The sequence below is a fragment of the Aythya fuligula genome, chromosome 11 (genome assembly GCF_009819795.1).
Source record: "Aythya fuligula isolate bAytFul2 chromosome 11, bAytFul2.pri, whole genome shotgun sequence".
Classification (NCBI taxonomy): domain Eukaryota; kingdom Metazoa; phylum Chordata; class Aves; order Anseriformes; family Anatidae; genus Aythya; species Aythya fuligula.
This window is the reverse complement of record NC_045569.1, coordinates 9,313,272-9,327,865: the sequence shown is the minus strand read 5'-3', so window position 1 is coordinate 9,327,865 and position 14,594 is coordinate 9,313,272. Positions and strand designations below refer to the sequence as shown.

The 14,594-nt window shown below is 59.0% G+C and overlaps 2 protein-coding genes across 2 annotated transcripts; one reads left to right on the top strand and one right to left on the bottom strand.

Annotated features, from left to right (window-relative positions):
- Nucleotides 1-4,644: 4,644 nt before the first annotated feature.
- LOC116493617 (cytochrome P450 1A5-like) lies at nucleotides 4,645-7,895 on the bottom strand. The gene is made up of 6 exons (XM_032195131.1): nucleotides 7,038-7,895; nucleotides 6,286-6,409; nucleotides 5,647-5,736; nucleotides 5,437-5,560; nucleotides 5,111-5,197; nucleotides 4,645-4,951 (listed from the first exon to the last, which is right to left on the bottom strand). The coding sequence occupies exons 1-6, from the start codon at nucleotides 7,893-7,895 to the stop codon at nucleotides 4,645-4,647; spliced, it is 1,590 nt and encodes a 529-aa protein (XP_032051022.1).
- Nucleotides 7,896-10,367: 2,472 nt separating this feature from the next.
- On the top strand, nucleotides 10,368-13,415 carry LOC116493505 (cytochrome P450 1A4-like). The gene is made up of 6 exons (XM_032194965.1): nucleotides 10,368-11,225; nucleotides 11,672-11,801; nucleotides 12,006-12,095; nucleotides 12,182-12,305; nucleotides 12,426-12,512; nucleotides 13,109-13,415. Exons 1-6 carry the CDS (start codon nucleotides 10,368-10,370, stop codon nucleotides 13,413-13,415), a joined length of 1,596 nt encoding a protein of 531 aa, XP_032050856.1.
- Nucleotides 13,416-14,594: the final 1,179 nt, after the last annotated feature.

Below are 14,594 nucleotides of genomic sequence, written 5' to 3'. Positions count from 1 at the left end.
CTCCCGCATCGCCTTGGTGCCCTTCTTACACCGCCTTGGTTCCCTTCACCACCTTCACCCCTTCATCGCCTTCATCCCCTTCATCACCCTGACTCCCCTCATCACCCTCATGCCCTTCTTCGTCACCCCCATTCCCTTCGTCCTCACTGTTATCCCCTTCTCACGTCGCCTTCATCCCCTTCATCACCCTCACTCCCCTCTTACATCTCCTTTGCTCCCTTCTTACGTTGCCTTTCATCCCTCCTCCCATCACCTTCTCTCCTGTCTTACATTATCTTTACTCCCTTCTCACACATCTTTACCCCCTTCTTACATCGCCTTTGGCCCCTTCTCCATCACCATTGATCCCCTCTTACACTGCCTTTACTCCCTTCTTACATCACCTTTGGTCCCTTCTTCATCACTTTTGGCCCTTTGGCTCCCTTCTCACTCCATCCTCACCCCTCCACACACCATCTGTGCTCCCCCGTACACCATCCCCTGTACTCGGCTCTGGTGAGGCCGCCCCTCGAGTGCTGGGTTCAGTTTTGGGCCCCTCGCTACAAGGACATCGAGGTCTCGGAGTGTGTCCAGAGCTGGTGCAGGGCCTGGAGCACAAGGCCTGTGAGGGGCGGCTGAGGGAGCTGAGGGGTTTGGGCTGGGGAAGAGGAGGCTCAGGGAAGCTTTTTTGCTCCCTAAAGGAGGCCGTGGGGAGCTGGGGCCGGCCTCTTCTCACAGAGAACCGACATTAAGACCGTAGGGGACGGCCTGGATGCATGCACACGTGGGGGGTGAGAGCAGCCCTGCAGAAAAAGGTTTTGGGGTTCTGCTCGGTGTCAGGCTGGATCCCGGTTGCTGGTGTGCTCTGGCTGCCAAAATCCCAACCGTGCCCTGGGGCTGCGACAGGACCCGAGGGAACGGCATGGAGCAGTGGCAGGGCAGCTTCTGAAAGAAAACAAACCAAAAAGGAAAAAAAAAAAAAAATCGAAGAAAATGGGCCGATTCGCAAGAAAAGATGCTTGTCACTTCCTGCCCCGTGCGGCGAGGCGCCACAGCCATGTAGGGCCAAGCAGGAAGCCTGGGCACGGCGCTCACAGCCCCCTGGGACCCCCCAAATCCCAGCTCTCGTGTCCTCACTGGGGTGGGCACTGGGCTCAGGTGGTCACCAAGGGGGAAGGAGGGGACAGTGGGGACACGGTGGCTCTGGGGACACGGTGCTGGCAGCTCTGCCTGCAGACCAAGGATGATGCCACCGTGCCGTGGGGGATCCCCGTGGATTTTCCTGCGCCGAGCACGATGTCCCCAGGGATGCTGAGCGGGTGCAGGACGGGTCCTGCTCCCCTGCATCGCCTTTTTGCTGCCGGTTCCTGCCCAGCCGCCGAGCAGAGCGGTGCTGGGAGGAAATGAAAGCGGCTGGTGTGGCTGCCTGCACCAGAAAGGCAGCTGCGGATGCAGGCACAGACCCGTGCGGGATCCTCTGCACCCTGCCCAGGGCAGAAGCGCTGCAAGAGGAGCAAGAAACTCACCTGCAGGCTGAGAAAAAAGACACAAAATCCCCAAAGGAAAGCAAGCCCGGCTGGTCCTGCAGCACCCAGAGCTCCAGGGGCGGTGGGGATGTGGGGTCCAGACCCTGCCGGGTTCCCCCTCCCCAAATGAGCATCCCCCTAAAAAATAAAACCTCGGGGAGGCAAGGCGCCCCGTGCGCACCAGAGCTGCTGTGAGAGATCCACACGAGGGCGTTCACGTCCCAAAGCCAGCGCAGAGGGGACAGAAGTGCTCCGGGAGGGGACGAAAAAGCTTCGGGAGCGATTTAGGATCCCGCACCGCCCTGCCTGGTGCTGTGCCCTGCTGGCATTCAGTCCTGTCCATCGGGGGCTTCTCCCCCGCTGCTGGCCCCCAAATCCCTCTTTGGGATCTTGCCCTCATTTCAAAGCCTCCCCTCGTGCCCAGGAGGGTTTTAATTAAAGGAGAAAGGGTTGGGGACCCTGCCCCCCAGCCCCTGAGCTGGTTTTGGGGACCTGCGGCATCCCTGTCCCACACCTTTCTCCCCTCCTTTCCTCCCCTCGTGGCTGGGGGCTTTGCCGTGGGGGTTCCCCCCGTGTCGGATTTGGGGTGCGGGGAAGGGGAGGAGAGGCAGGATGGGGGACAGTCCCCACAGCCCCCCTGTCTCGGGCAGATCTGTGCCATCAGGGGACTGCCACCAGCCTCGAGGACAGGCAGCCAAAGGGAGGTAGCACAAAGGTGGGTGACAGCTGGGGAACGCGCTTAAACCCCCAGCCAGGTTTCAGCACCATCCCCAACTACTCAGAAACTGTGGTTTTATTCCCCCTTGGCAGAAATTTGCAAGTTTGGCTGTTTCTTACAGGCACCCAGGAGCTAATCCCCGTGGGGAGGCGGTTGCTGCTAACAGCTCCCCTGGGAATGAGCAAACAGCCGAGGGAACGAAGGAGCCAGCTGCAAGAAGATTGGAAATAGGTTGGAAATACGGGATGGGCTTTAACAAGGAGGGTCACTGAGTGTGGGAGCAAGCCCTCCGTCCCCTTCCTCTCCCCCTAAAGCAGGACCCGCAGTTTCCCACTGCAATTTAGCTTCTCCAAGAGTTTCCATCCCCGCTGGAGGTGTCCCTGTGGCTTCCAGGGACCTCCACCGTGGCAGGGGGGAGCGGAGCTGCCATCACTCAGCCTGCTGACTCACTTTAAAACCTCCCATAAAAGCAAGTGATAAAAGCTGCCCCGGCTTATCGCGGTTCCGGTTCCCATAAAGAAATCACAGCACTTGCAAGCTACCTGGGGAGTAAGCGGAGGCTTTAATTGAGGAAGATCATTAGGGAAGAGACGGAGATAGGGGATGTGTGCAATCGGGGCCGTCGTGGCAGTGATCAATGGATCTGCTTATCGGGAGCTGGCGGGGAAGGGGAGAAAGGGGAGAGTGTGTGGGTGCAGCACGGGGCACCTTGTGGGATGGGAACTGCCACGAGTGTGCAAGGAGATGCGTGCGTGCTCCCGGCCAAAATGGGGGCTCTGGGGGCTCCCCGTGCCCCTTGGTGTCCTGTGTGGGATGCTGCCATCGAAGGGAGAAAGATGGAGCCCCATAAAACCGTGCATTTCACCTCCATCAGCATGAAGAGGAGGGCTGGGTGGGAAGCCTGCCCAGTTTTCTCCCCTCCAACCCTATCCCTTCCTTCACCATCCTGGCATGGGGGTAACTTTTCTGCTTTTTCTCATTTTTCTCCTTTTTTCCCCTCCCTTTTTTTTTTTTTTTTCCCCTGATCTCCAGTGCCAGGCTCTGCAGTCTGTCAGCGGTGACCCTGGGGGAGGCAATCAGAGGAGACCTTCCACCAACAAGGGGCTGTTTCACTCAGTAACGTTAATATTAATCTGCTTATCTGCCCCGGGGCTGTAAACCACTCATCTCCAAAGGGAAAAAAAACCTACCCCTCTGTTCTTTATTTCTCTCTACTGATTGCGGGCCTTATCAGCAGCCACCGCTGGGACTCAGGGCAGTGGAGTCACGCGATGGCTCCAGCCACCGGGGCTCTGGTCCTGCACCAGCACCGGAGTCATGGGTCCAAGTCCACGGGAAGCTCCCCACCCCATGGCGTGACACGCGGCCGGGGTGGCCCTGGTGGTCTTGCAAAGCACCAGGCTGAACACCGAGACGCCCAGCCCCATGTCCGTGCTGGATTCGGGATGTCCCACGAGTCTATCGCCTTTACCTACACCCCTGTGGGATGTAGGGGATGTGCAATTTGGCCAACAGATCTCATGCCTTGTCCTAAACCATCCTTCCACACTTTGCCTGAGCTCAGCCCCATCCCTCCAGCTGTGGTTTGGATCTCGTGGAAGCACAGAGAGACAAAGAGCTACTCCCTTGCTTGTTTAACGGGTCCGAACACCTCCCTGCTCTTGCTGGAATCTCCCCCGAGCTCTTGGGCAATCGGCTTCCCCGTTTCCTTCCCTTTTGTTTTTTCTCCCTTCTTGGAAGTTTTTGTGCAATGCAGGGTTGTGTGCGTGCAGCTGCTGGGGCCTGGCATTCGGACCTGGAGGGAGCTCTCATCGGCCAGGGTTTGGCATCCTGGCCCATGGGAACAGCTTCAAGAGCTGTGTGTTGCACTCATTCTTGTTCCCATATTGCTGCCTGTTGGCCTTGGTGGGCCTTCTCCTCCAAAATGCTGGTCCCTGAAGAGCTCCTCCAGCCCAGCTCACCTTAACAACCCCTCTCGTTTTACTGAAAAATGAATCTGAGCAGCAGCAGAACCCCTGATATACGAGGTTTTCTGGCAGATTCTCAAAGAGGCACTAAAGTGCCTTGAGTTAAAGACAAACCTCCCCTGAATGGGGTCTTGGAGTGACACGACAACTCAGTTGGGCAATTAAAAACACACTGTCGACACAAGGAAACAAGTTCAGAGGACTTGGAGAAGTATTAGTGTTTTTCTAAGACGTTCTCCCAAAATCTCCAAGAGGAGCTTTGTGGTGCTAAGCCTAGACGCGATGGAATATCCAACAGCAGAAACGCCAGGAAATGAAAAGGGAGGAAAACAGTGGAAGGCAAACAAGATAAAAGGGGTGCTTCAATGGCTTCAGGTTATTGAGTGGCCCTGCAAGGTTGTGCCAGCCCCGGGGCTGGTACGAGGGCACCCACGGCTGGGGAGGAGCCCGCTGCTCAGCTCAGGCTCGCCATGGGGAAGCGCTGCTTGACCTGGAAGTGCTCGCATCGCTTGTGCTTGAGGGACAGTCCGTAGCGCGGCGTCATGTCCACCTTCCTGCCGTCACGGACACTGAACTCCAGCTGCTGCAGCAAGGTGGTCAGGAAGAGGAAGACCTGCCTCCTGGCGATGAACTCCCCGATGCACCTCCTCTTCCCCAGGCCGAAGATCAGCACCTTCTCCCCGTCCTCTTTGTTCACCTCGGTCCCTTCGGCGTTGAGGAAACGCTCCGGGTTGAAAACGTGTGGGTCCTTCCAAAGTTTCCTGGGGTGGAGAAGGTCAGGTGCTGAGATGGAGTCTCCCGGCCATGTATGCAGGGGGGCTCTCCTGGGAGCCAGTTAGGATATTGCTGGGTTTAGTAGATCCCTTACCCACCCCTTTTTCCCTTAAAGCAGGAGGTTTTCTGCCTCTGCAGGTACTCACTCGTCGTGGTTCACCTGCCACTGGTTGACGAACACGCAACGGCCCTTTGGGATGTAGTACCCGTTCAGCACTGTGTCCTTGGTCGTGCTGGGGGGAGAAGAGAGGGCTGTGAGGTTTTGGAAAGCAAAAAGGCTCTTCCACATCTTCACAGACTCAATGTTTGCCCACACTGCCCTGCACGGGAGTGGTGAGCTCCCTGTGTCCATGATGAAGCCATTATTGTACTAATTGATAGAATTTTCCCTGCTCTGCTGCTGGGCAGGCTGCACCACGGGGCCTCAGGTCCTCCCCCCGGTAAGCCCAGCCCATCCCCACGCAGCACCTACCTGTGTGGGATGGTGAAGGGCAGGAAGGAAGAGTGCCTGAACATCTCCAGGATGAAGGCTTCCGTGTAGGGCAGCGTGCCTTGGTCTGACAGCCGCGGCCTCCTCTCCCGGCCGATGGTCTGATCTGCGGGAGGAGAGGAGGAGAAGCTGCTTGGGGCCAGCCCTCGCCTCACAGGTCCCAGCCCCAAAGAATCAGGCTTGTCAGCTCACCCAGTTCGGCCTGGATCCTTTTCTGGATGTTGGGGTACGTCACCAGGTACATGAGGCACCAGGACAGGGAGTTTGTCACGCTTTCAAAGCCTGGGCGGAGAGGGGAGATTGTGCAGACCCCATGAGTGTCATGCACAACACGGGTTATGCATGACCCCATACGTGCTATGCTCGCTGCCGGACCGACACGTGGATGGCTAAGAAGGGAGAGGACATCCCGGGCACGCTGTAGGGCTTGGGTTTCTATCCTGTTGGAGGAAGCTTTGCTAAAAGGTTCAGTTCTCATTTGTCCAGGATCGCCCTGGGGTTATGCCAGGTTTGTGTAAGATTTCAACTTCTTTGGAAGCGGGGGAGTTTCCACAGAGCTACTTAAGGGTGAATCAGGCAGCAGACATCCCCCTCAACCAGGAAAAGCCATCCTGACCGAGCTACCAACCGTGCCCCTGGCTTGTTCCTGAAGCTTCCTTCCAGACCTAATATCCCACATGGTCTCTGGGGGTGTCCTAAGAAGGTCCAGAGCAGGGAGGTGGGTGCTTGGACCCAAAGTGGCCACCTGGTGCTGGACAATTGGGGTCGGAGCTGTAAGGTGAGGAGCACGAGGTGACCTGCCATAGCTGAGGGAGCAGCAGGGCAAGATACCTGCTCCGAAGAGGTCGTTGACCAGGTTGACAATCTTCTCATTAGGGATCCGTGCGGCGGTGCTGGCTTCTTTCTTATCCAGGCACTGCTCGATGAGGGAGTCGGTGATGTCTCGGATGTTGTCCTGAGAGAAGAGAAGAGAAGAGAAGAGAAGAGAAGAGAAGAGAAGAGAAGAGAAGAGAAGAGAAGAGAAGAGAAGAGAAGAGAAGAGAAGAGAAGAGAAGAGAAGAGAAGAGAAGAGAAGAGAAGAGAAGAGAAGAGAAGAGAAGAGAAGAGAAGAGAAGAGAAGAGAAGAGAAGAGAAGAGAAGAGAAGAGAAGAGAAGAGAAGAGAAGAGAAGAGAAGAGAAGAGAAGAGAAGAGAAGAGAAGAGAAGAGAAGAGAAGACAGTGGCCAAGCAGAGCGTTGGGTTACCAACTGGAGAACATCATCTTTCAACCCCTGTGGTGGTCCCTACTGATTTTGCAGCCAATGGAAATGAGGAGGTGGCTCTGCAGGGCACCTGTGCAAGCAGCCTTGCTGACAGATCAGAATATTGCCCAACCAACTGCTCTTAGCACACAAGGCCACCAAGGAGCATGCGTACTGGCCCGCAACACGAAGAGGTTACAGCTGGACAGGCTGTACTCCTAGATGGAGCAATATCTGCAGGAACACCGGTGGCCGTGGCCACTCAGGTGCGGGAGGACAACCAAGTCCCCAACGCAGAGTGGGACCCATCTCTGGGGCAGGCGGGGGTCCCCAAAGCTCTCACCTTGTCATAGGTCTCGTAGTGCTCCTTGACAATCGCCTGCAGGAAGCGCACGAACCGCTGGTTGTAATCTTTGAAGAGATCCATGGAGCGGCTGGGCAGGTAGCGCAGCAGCGGGATGAAGTCCGAGGGGTTGCCAGCAGCCGCCACCTCCCCGAACTTCTCGCTGTCGTTGACCAGGCTGAGCAGCTCCTGGTCGTTGTGGTCGTAGCGCTTGCCGAAGCACATGGCGCAGATGACGTTGGCCACTGAGACCACCAGGTAGCGGTACGGGTCGAAGCTCTGCTCCTCCTCCATCACCTGCAGGAACTTGGTGACCAGGTAGGCGGCCTCCTTGGAGACGTGCTCCTCCAGGAGGCAGCTGGAAGATGATGTGGAGCTGGCGGCGATGGAGAAAGTCTTCAGGGCGTTCTGGGCCAGCTTGCGGCGCGCTTTCCACACTTCCCCCACCTCGGGGCTGAAGCCCAGGCTCTGCCCATCCGCGATGTGTCGGAAGCTGGGGAGGTCGGGGCGCCCCATGAAGTCCTCCCCTTGCCTCACCAGCGCCTGCCGCAGGGTGTCCAGCCCGCTCAGCACCAGCACAGGCTGGGTGCCGATGGCCACCTCCATCACGTCCCCGTACTTCTGGCTCAGCCGCGTCAGGGCCAGGTGCGGGTCCTTCCTCAGCTCCAGCACGTTGCCCACCACGGGGAGCCCGCGGGGACCCGGGGGGGGCTTCAGCCCCTTGGGCACGCGGCGCCGCAGGGGCTGGGTGAGCAGCAGGAGCAGGCAGAAGGCAGTGGCCACCAGCAGGACCCCGGTGGCCATGACGCTGCTGGGGCTCCCTGCCAGCCCTGTTGCAGCCTCCATCCCCGCTGCCATCTAGAAGGAGATATCGGGAAGCAAGGTGCAGGATTAGCACGGGGAACCCCAAAGAGCTCAGGGAGAGCCATAGCATGAATCCTCCCAGCCAGCTTTAAAACCTTCCACGTCCGTGCTCAGAGCCACACACGCACACGCCCCCGCCTACCTGCAGGTCCTCAGGTCACAGAGGGCTGGGGTCCCAGCAGAGCGAGGAGAGGGGGTCCCAAACTCCCGGATGGCTTCCTCTCCTCCTGCCTCTTGCTCCACTCAAGGCTTTAAACAAGCAGCTGGGTGCTTATCTGCTGGGTCACGGCGAGGAGGACCCACGGGACAGCTATCCATTAACAGAGGGGGCCGAGCCCCCGGAGCCAGCCCCGCAGCCCAGGGCAGACGTCCCCCAGCTCCAGCACGCCGCCGGGGAGGGGACGAGCAGGGTACTGGTGTCCCACGGTGGCAGGACCTCGCGGCCGGGGCCAGCCTCAGGTTAACGATTGGCCAGGGTTGCGTGAGAAGTCGCTGGCACGCTTCCTGACCACGGCACGCGACCGCCGCCTGGGCTCTGCCCCACGACCCTGTCCCCCCCCTCCAAAAAAAAAAAAAAACCCCGGTGGGGGACACGCAGGGTCCCGGCTCAGCCGGAGGGAGCGGGGCTGTTCGTTAGGTGGAGGGAATTTTTTTTTTTTTCCTCCAAGTTTTCTTCCGTTCTTTGGAAAGCACGGGGGGAATCGTGCCCGGGTAGAAGCTGAGCTAATATTTAATAAAGGGCTTTCAACACCTGGCCCAAGCGGGATCATTAATGGCAGTGAGTAGGCTCATTAACGCTTGGCAGGGACAGTTACAAAACCCAGGCTGCTAAAATTCAGCCCAATAATTGCACACGCTGACGAGAGGCACCGTGCGGACGGCTCACGCGGGAGATGCCTCCCAGCCCTGCGTGGGGAGGACAGGACGCCTGTGGAGACACGGGGGATTCGCTCAAATACGTGGGAAACCCTAAAAAAGAAAAAAAATAATAAATAAATAAAAGGTTTTGTGACGGCAAACACCCCAACGGCGTGGTGCGGGCGGTGGGCACGGGGGATGTGGGTGCTGAAAGGGCACGGCTGCAGCAGCCGTGGGCGTGCAAGGTGCGTGTGCACGGCGCTGTGCGGCAGCAGGAACCTACAGAGGTACCTATAGACAGAGAGGTGTGCTGCAGGGGGACGGGACTGCATGCCCTGCGTGTCCTGCATGCCCTGCATGTACTACGTGCCCTGCGTGTCCCCTGTCACCAGGACGTCCCCAAGCGTGGTGGCACTGCTGAGCCCCCCCATCCCCTTCTGGGGTCCCATGGGGGGGACACAAGTGGGACCGAGCCCCGTTACCCGCTGCGGGAGGAGGGGAAGGGGACGGAGTGGAGGGGGGGGGGGGGGGGCGATCCTGCCCGGCGCCACCCTGACCCCGGGCCGGGCTCCTGGACGTGGGGCCACCGCCCTGGCCCTTTATAAGCCATTTCCCCCCCCCACACCCATAGCGTGACAACGAGTGACCATCCCAGGTCCGTCCCGGCCCCTTCGCACGCGATGCTGTCCCCTTGTCCCCCCCCCCCCCTCCGCCCCCCGACGTGACCCCAGCCCCCGTTGTCCCCGGGGGCCGGGGCTGGGGGGGGGGACAGAGGGCACGGCGGCTTCTCACGCGAACCTGGACAATTTTTAACCCGCAAGCCCCGGCCGTGACCCCCTCCCCCGCCGCCCCCCCCCCCTTCCCCACGACGTAGCCCCCCGTGGACCTGCCCCGCATCCCCCACGGGGGTCTTGGGGGGATCGGGCCGGATCCGGGACCCCCCTTTTAGGGCACGTCCAGGGTGGGGGAGCCCCGAGAGGTGCGGGACGGAGCCGGTGCGTGCGCCCCCCCCCCGCGTGTTGGCGGATCCCCGTGGGGCTGCGGCTCCTTTAAGCGGCTCCCCGGTGGCGTGCCAGGGTGCCCAAACCTCCCTCCCGCTTCGCACGCGATGTCCCCTCCTTGTCACCCCCCCCCCCCCGGGACCTCCGTGTCCCCCTCCCGGTGTCCCCGCAGCCCCCGGTGCCGCGCACGCCCCCGCCGCCGTGCCGCCCGCCCCGTCGGGGCGGCCCCCGGGGAGCGCTGAGGGGGGATGGAGGGGGGGGGGTCCCGTAAATCCCGGGGGGGCTGTTCGGGAGTTTGGCCGCTCGGCAGCTTTGATTAGGCTTCGGTCACGTGGGGGGGAGGCGGCCCGGCCAATCAGAGCGGGAGGCGATGCATATAAAGCAGGGCCGGCGGGGCGCACGGTACCTGGTGGCGGGATCGGGCCCCCGAGGGAACGCTGCACCCCGAGGTGAGCACCGCTGGGAGAGGGACCCCCCCGAAAATCCCCCCAAAAAAGCACCCTGACAGCATCCTGCTGGCAGCTAGCGCTTGTGGGGTGCAGGGGGGCTTCTGTCGGGTCCTCGCTGCCCCCTCCTCAATTGCTGCCCTTCTCCCCTAGGATCCTCGATGGCAGCGGGGATGGAGACTGCGATGGGGCTGGTGGGGAGCGCCGGTGGTGTCTCAGCCACCGAGGTCCTGCTGGCGGCCACCGTCTTCTGCCTGCTCCTGCTGCTCACCCAGCCCCTGCGGCGCCGCGTGCCCAAGGGGCTGAAGCCCCCCCCGGGTCCCCGCGGGCTCCCCGTGGTGGGCAACGTGCTGGAGCTGAGGAAGGACCCGCACCTGGCCCTGACGCGGCTGAGCCAGAAGTACGGGGACGTGATGGAGGTGGCCATCGGCACCCAGCCCGTGCTGGTGCTGAGCGGGCTGGACACCCTGCGGCAGGCGCTGGTGAGGCAAGGGGAGGACTTCATGGGGCGCCCCGACCTCCCCAGCTTCCGACTCATCGCGAACGGGCAGAGCTTGGCCTTCAGCCCTGAGGCGGGGGATGCGTGGAAAGCGCGCCGCAAGCTGGCCCAGAACGCCCTGAAGACTTTCTCCATCGCTGCCAGCCCCGCGTCGTCCTCCAGCTGCCTCCTGGAGGAGCACGTCTCCAAGGAGGCCGCCTACCTGGTCACCAAGTTCCTGCAGGTGATGGAGGAGGAGCAGAGCTTCGACCCGTGCCGCTACCTGGTGGTCTCGGTGGCCAACGTCATCTGCGCCATGTGCTTCGGCAAGCGCTACGACCACAATGACCAGGAGCTGCTCAGCCTGGTCAACGACAGCAACGAATTTGGGGAGGTGGCGGCTGCTGGCAACCCCTCGGACTTCATCCCGCTGCTGCGCTACCTGCCCAGCCGCACCATGGATCTCTTTAAGGACATCAACAGGCGCTTCAACGTGTTCATAGAGAAAATTGTCCAGGAGCATTACGCCACCTTTAACAAGGTAAGAGCTCGGATGCTGTTCTGGGGCGAAGCTTTCCCTCACTTTGCTGCTTGTTCTCTTATTGCATTCTTTTTGTCATGGTCCCATTCATTGAAATCATTAGAAGAGGGCACAGAAGTAGAGCTTTGTGCTTAATGAAATTGAGCTTCTGAGGAGGAAGCCCAAATCCAATTCTGCTGCTTATGGGATGTGGTAGAGCCTCTTGAGCTGCTGACTTTGCTGCAGCTGGTTCCCAGTTCCCTAATGGAGCTGATCCCACCAGCTTGGCTCTGCAGCCTGTCCTCCACCAAACCCCGCTGCCCCTTGCTGGGTGCTGAACCTGGCACCCCCTGCCTCCAGCATCCCCCTTTGTGCTCGTGAGGGAAGGAAGAGCTGGTGCCTCCTGGAGCTGGGTAACGGGGGGTTTCACCTGCCCTGCTGCCTCTGACCCCTTGGCTCTTCCCCAGGAGCACATCAGGGACATCACAGACTCGCTGATCGGGCACTGCCAGGAGAGAAAGACGGCAGGGGAGGACACCAACCTCCAGCTCTCCAACCAGAGCATCATTGCCATTGTCAACGACCTCTTTGGGGCAGGTGAGGCCATCTCTGTGGGTGCAGCCCCCTCCCCTGGCTGAGCTGGGGGCTTTGGAGCTGATGCTGGGCTCACAGGCAGTCATGGGTACAGGACGTGTCTTTTGAAGGGAAGCTCTCCCAGGCTGTGTGTTACCATGCAGGGTGCTGGGATTTGTGAATATCCTGCCTTTCGGTAGCTAAATGCCTTTCTTTGTGTCCGTCCAGGCTTTGACACCGTGACAACCGCCCTGTCCTGGTGCCTCATGTATGCCGCCTCATACCCTGACATGCAGAAGAGGATCCAGGACGAGCTGGGTGAGCTGATGAGCCCGATTCTTTGGGGCTGGGACCTGTGAGGCGAGGGCTGGCCCCAAGCAGCTTCTCCTCCCCTCCTCCTACAGATCAGACCATCGGTCGGGAGAGGAGGCCACGGCTGTCAGACCGAGGCACGCTGCCCTACACGGAAGCCTTCATCCTGGAGATGTTCAGGCACTCTTCCTTCCTGCCCTTCACCATCCCACACAGGTAGGTGCTGACTGGGGTTTTGGAGGTCCCAGCAAACAGCACCTCCAGAACTTGTGCTTGTTTCACCACGAGGCTGTGAGTTTCCTCTGAACCTCTCCCCTCTGCCTGTATTTCTTCCAGGACGACGAAAGCCACTGCTCTGAACGGCTACTACATCCCCAAGGACACCTGCGTGTTCGTCAACCAGTGGCAGGTGAACCACGACGAGTGAGTACACCACGGCATTCCTGTATGGGGTGCAGTCGGCTGGCTTGGGATGAAGATTGCACGGATCTGTCCTTAAAAGTCTGATCAAGTCCCAGACCGAGTGCTTTGGGTCAGAAGCTTTGCTCTGCAACAGGAGCATGGTCTTTCCCCATGTCTGAGCGGCAGTTCCTTGGTTAAGGTGCTAGAAAATCCCACAGCACGGCCAGGCTGGGACAGGTCAGGAGGTTTTAAGGGGGGATGCAAGATGAGAAATACCTTAGGTCTCCATCCTTCCTTTGTCAAAGTTCTTGCCCCATTTCTGCGCTCCCATTTCAGCTGGAAGAGCAGGACCTCTCTAGATGTTATGTGCTGATTTCAGCTGTCCCTGGTATCTGCGTAGGCGAACACAATCCGGGGCTGAAGTGGAGCCTTCAATGGGCTGAGCTGATAGGGGCTGACATGCAGATGGCATTTCGGGTGGGGAACAGGGGCCACAGCAGGCTGCCAGCCTTTCAGGGTGGTGAAATGAGACAACATTGCAACACTCTGCACAAAGAGGGCTCTCTTTTTGCCTGCTGTCCCCAGCAGCTCGCTCAGGTCTCTCCTTTCTGCTGCAGGAAGCTCTGGCAGGACCCCTTTGCCTTCAAGCCCGAGCGGTTTCTCAACACAGCCGGGACCGAGATCAACAGGACGGAGAGCGACAAAGTGCTGACGTTTGGCCTGGGGAGGAGGCGCTGCATCGGCGAGTCCATCGGCCGCTGGGAGGTCTTCCTCTTCCTCACCACCCTGCTGCAGCAGCTGGAGTTCAGCCTGGCCCCCGGCGAGGCGGTGGACCTCACCCCTCAGTACGGGCTGACCATGAAGTACAAGAAGTGTGAGCGCTTCCAGATAAAGAGGCGCCTCCCCTCCAACGGCTCGCTGTGAGGCAGCGAAAAATAAAGGCGATAAATGACTTTTTGGGTCGGGCGCCTCCGCTTGTGCTCCCGGCGTGGAGCTGCTCCTGGTACCACCTTGCTTCACCACAGGCATCCTTGTGCTCAGGCTGAAGAGGAATTTGCACAACGAATCCCTGAGGGTTTGCACCCTGGAGGTGCCCTGAGGACTGGAAATGTGTGGTTTAGGTCATGCTGCTCACAGGTCATGGTGTTAGCTGCCCCCGAAGGAGAAGCCTCCTGGGCAATACCAAATGAACAAGAGCCAGGGATGCAAAGCGATGAGAGGCACAGTAAAATGCTTCTGGACTATGTATTTGCTGCTTCAACTAGTATTTTTCTAACAATAGATTGGTATATTCTGCCTAATAAGAAGAGGAGCAGATCGAGGGCTGCAGGAGATGCATGGAGCAAGTCTTCCTGGCACACGGAGCAGGAATTTGTGCTGCTTTCTGGGGGCTGCATGGAGATGCATCCATCTGCAGAGAGAAATGGCACGGGATTTCTAACCCAATAAATGCTTTTATGAAAATTTCTTCCTCCTTGCTGCTTCTATTCCTCTAGGGGGGTGGATGGGGTGACACAAATCACATCTGTCCTTAAAGATCTAACAGGGCTGTATTGGATTCTTCTGGGGGGAGCTAATTGGGATGCTCACATGAAGGAGAGCTTCCCTGTCCTTGGGGGTACGTGATCCAGGTGAGAAAAGATCTTTGAGGTCATCAAGTCCAACCACCAACCTGACCTGGGTCCTGTCACCAAGCCCTGCCCCTCAGTGCCACATCTGAAGAATGAGGTCCCCTCCTGGTGTGTACAGGGAGGACCAGGGTATTGACAGCAGTGTGTTTCCCTAAAAACCCTCTGCAGTGATCTTCTCCACCCCATAAAGCAGCAAAGGGACCGTGGGTGCTCCTGGTGCCCCCCAGCTGCTCTGAGCTTCTTGGGTGCCTCTTAAAGCGGTGATAAACTCACAGCGGTCACACAAACAATGAGCAGCTTCATGTGTTTCAGGGATTCTTGTAAAATTTTTAAAAAGTGATCACAGTTGGCATGTGAAGAACTGAATCCAGACCCTGTGTGGGAAGAAAATACTGAACAAAGCAAAAAAAAAAATAATCATGTTTGCCTCACTGCATCCTCTGAGACAAGCCTTCCTCCTGCTGTGACCTGT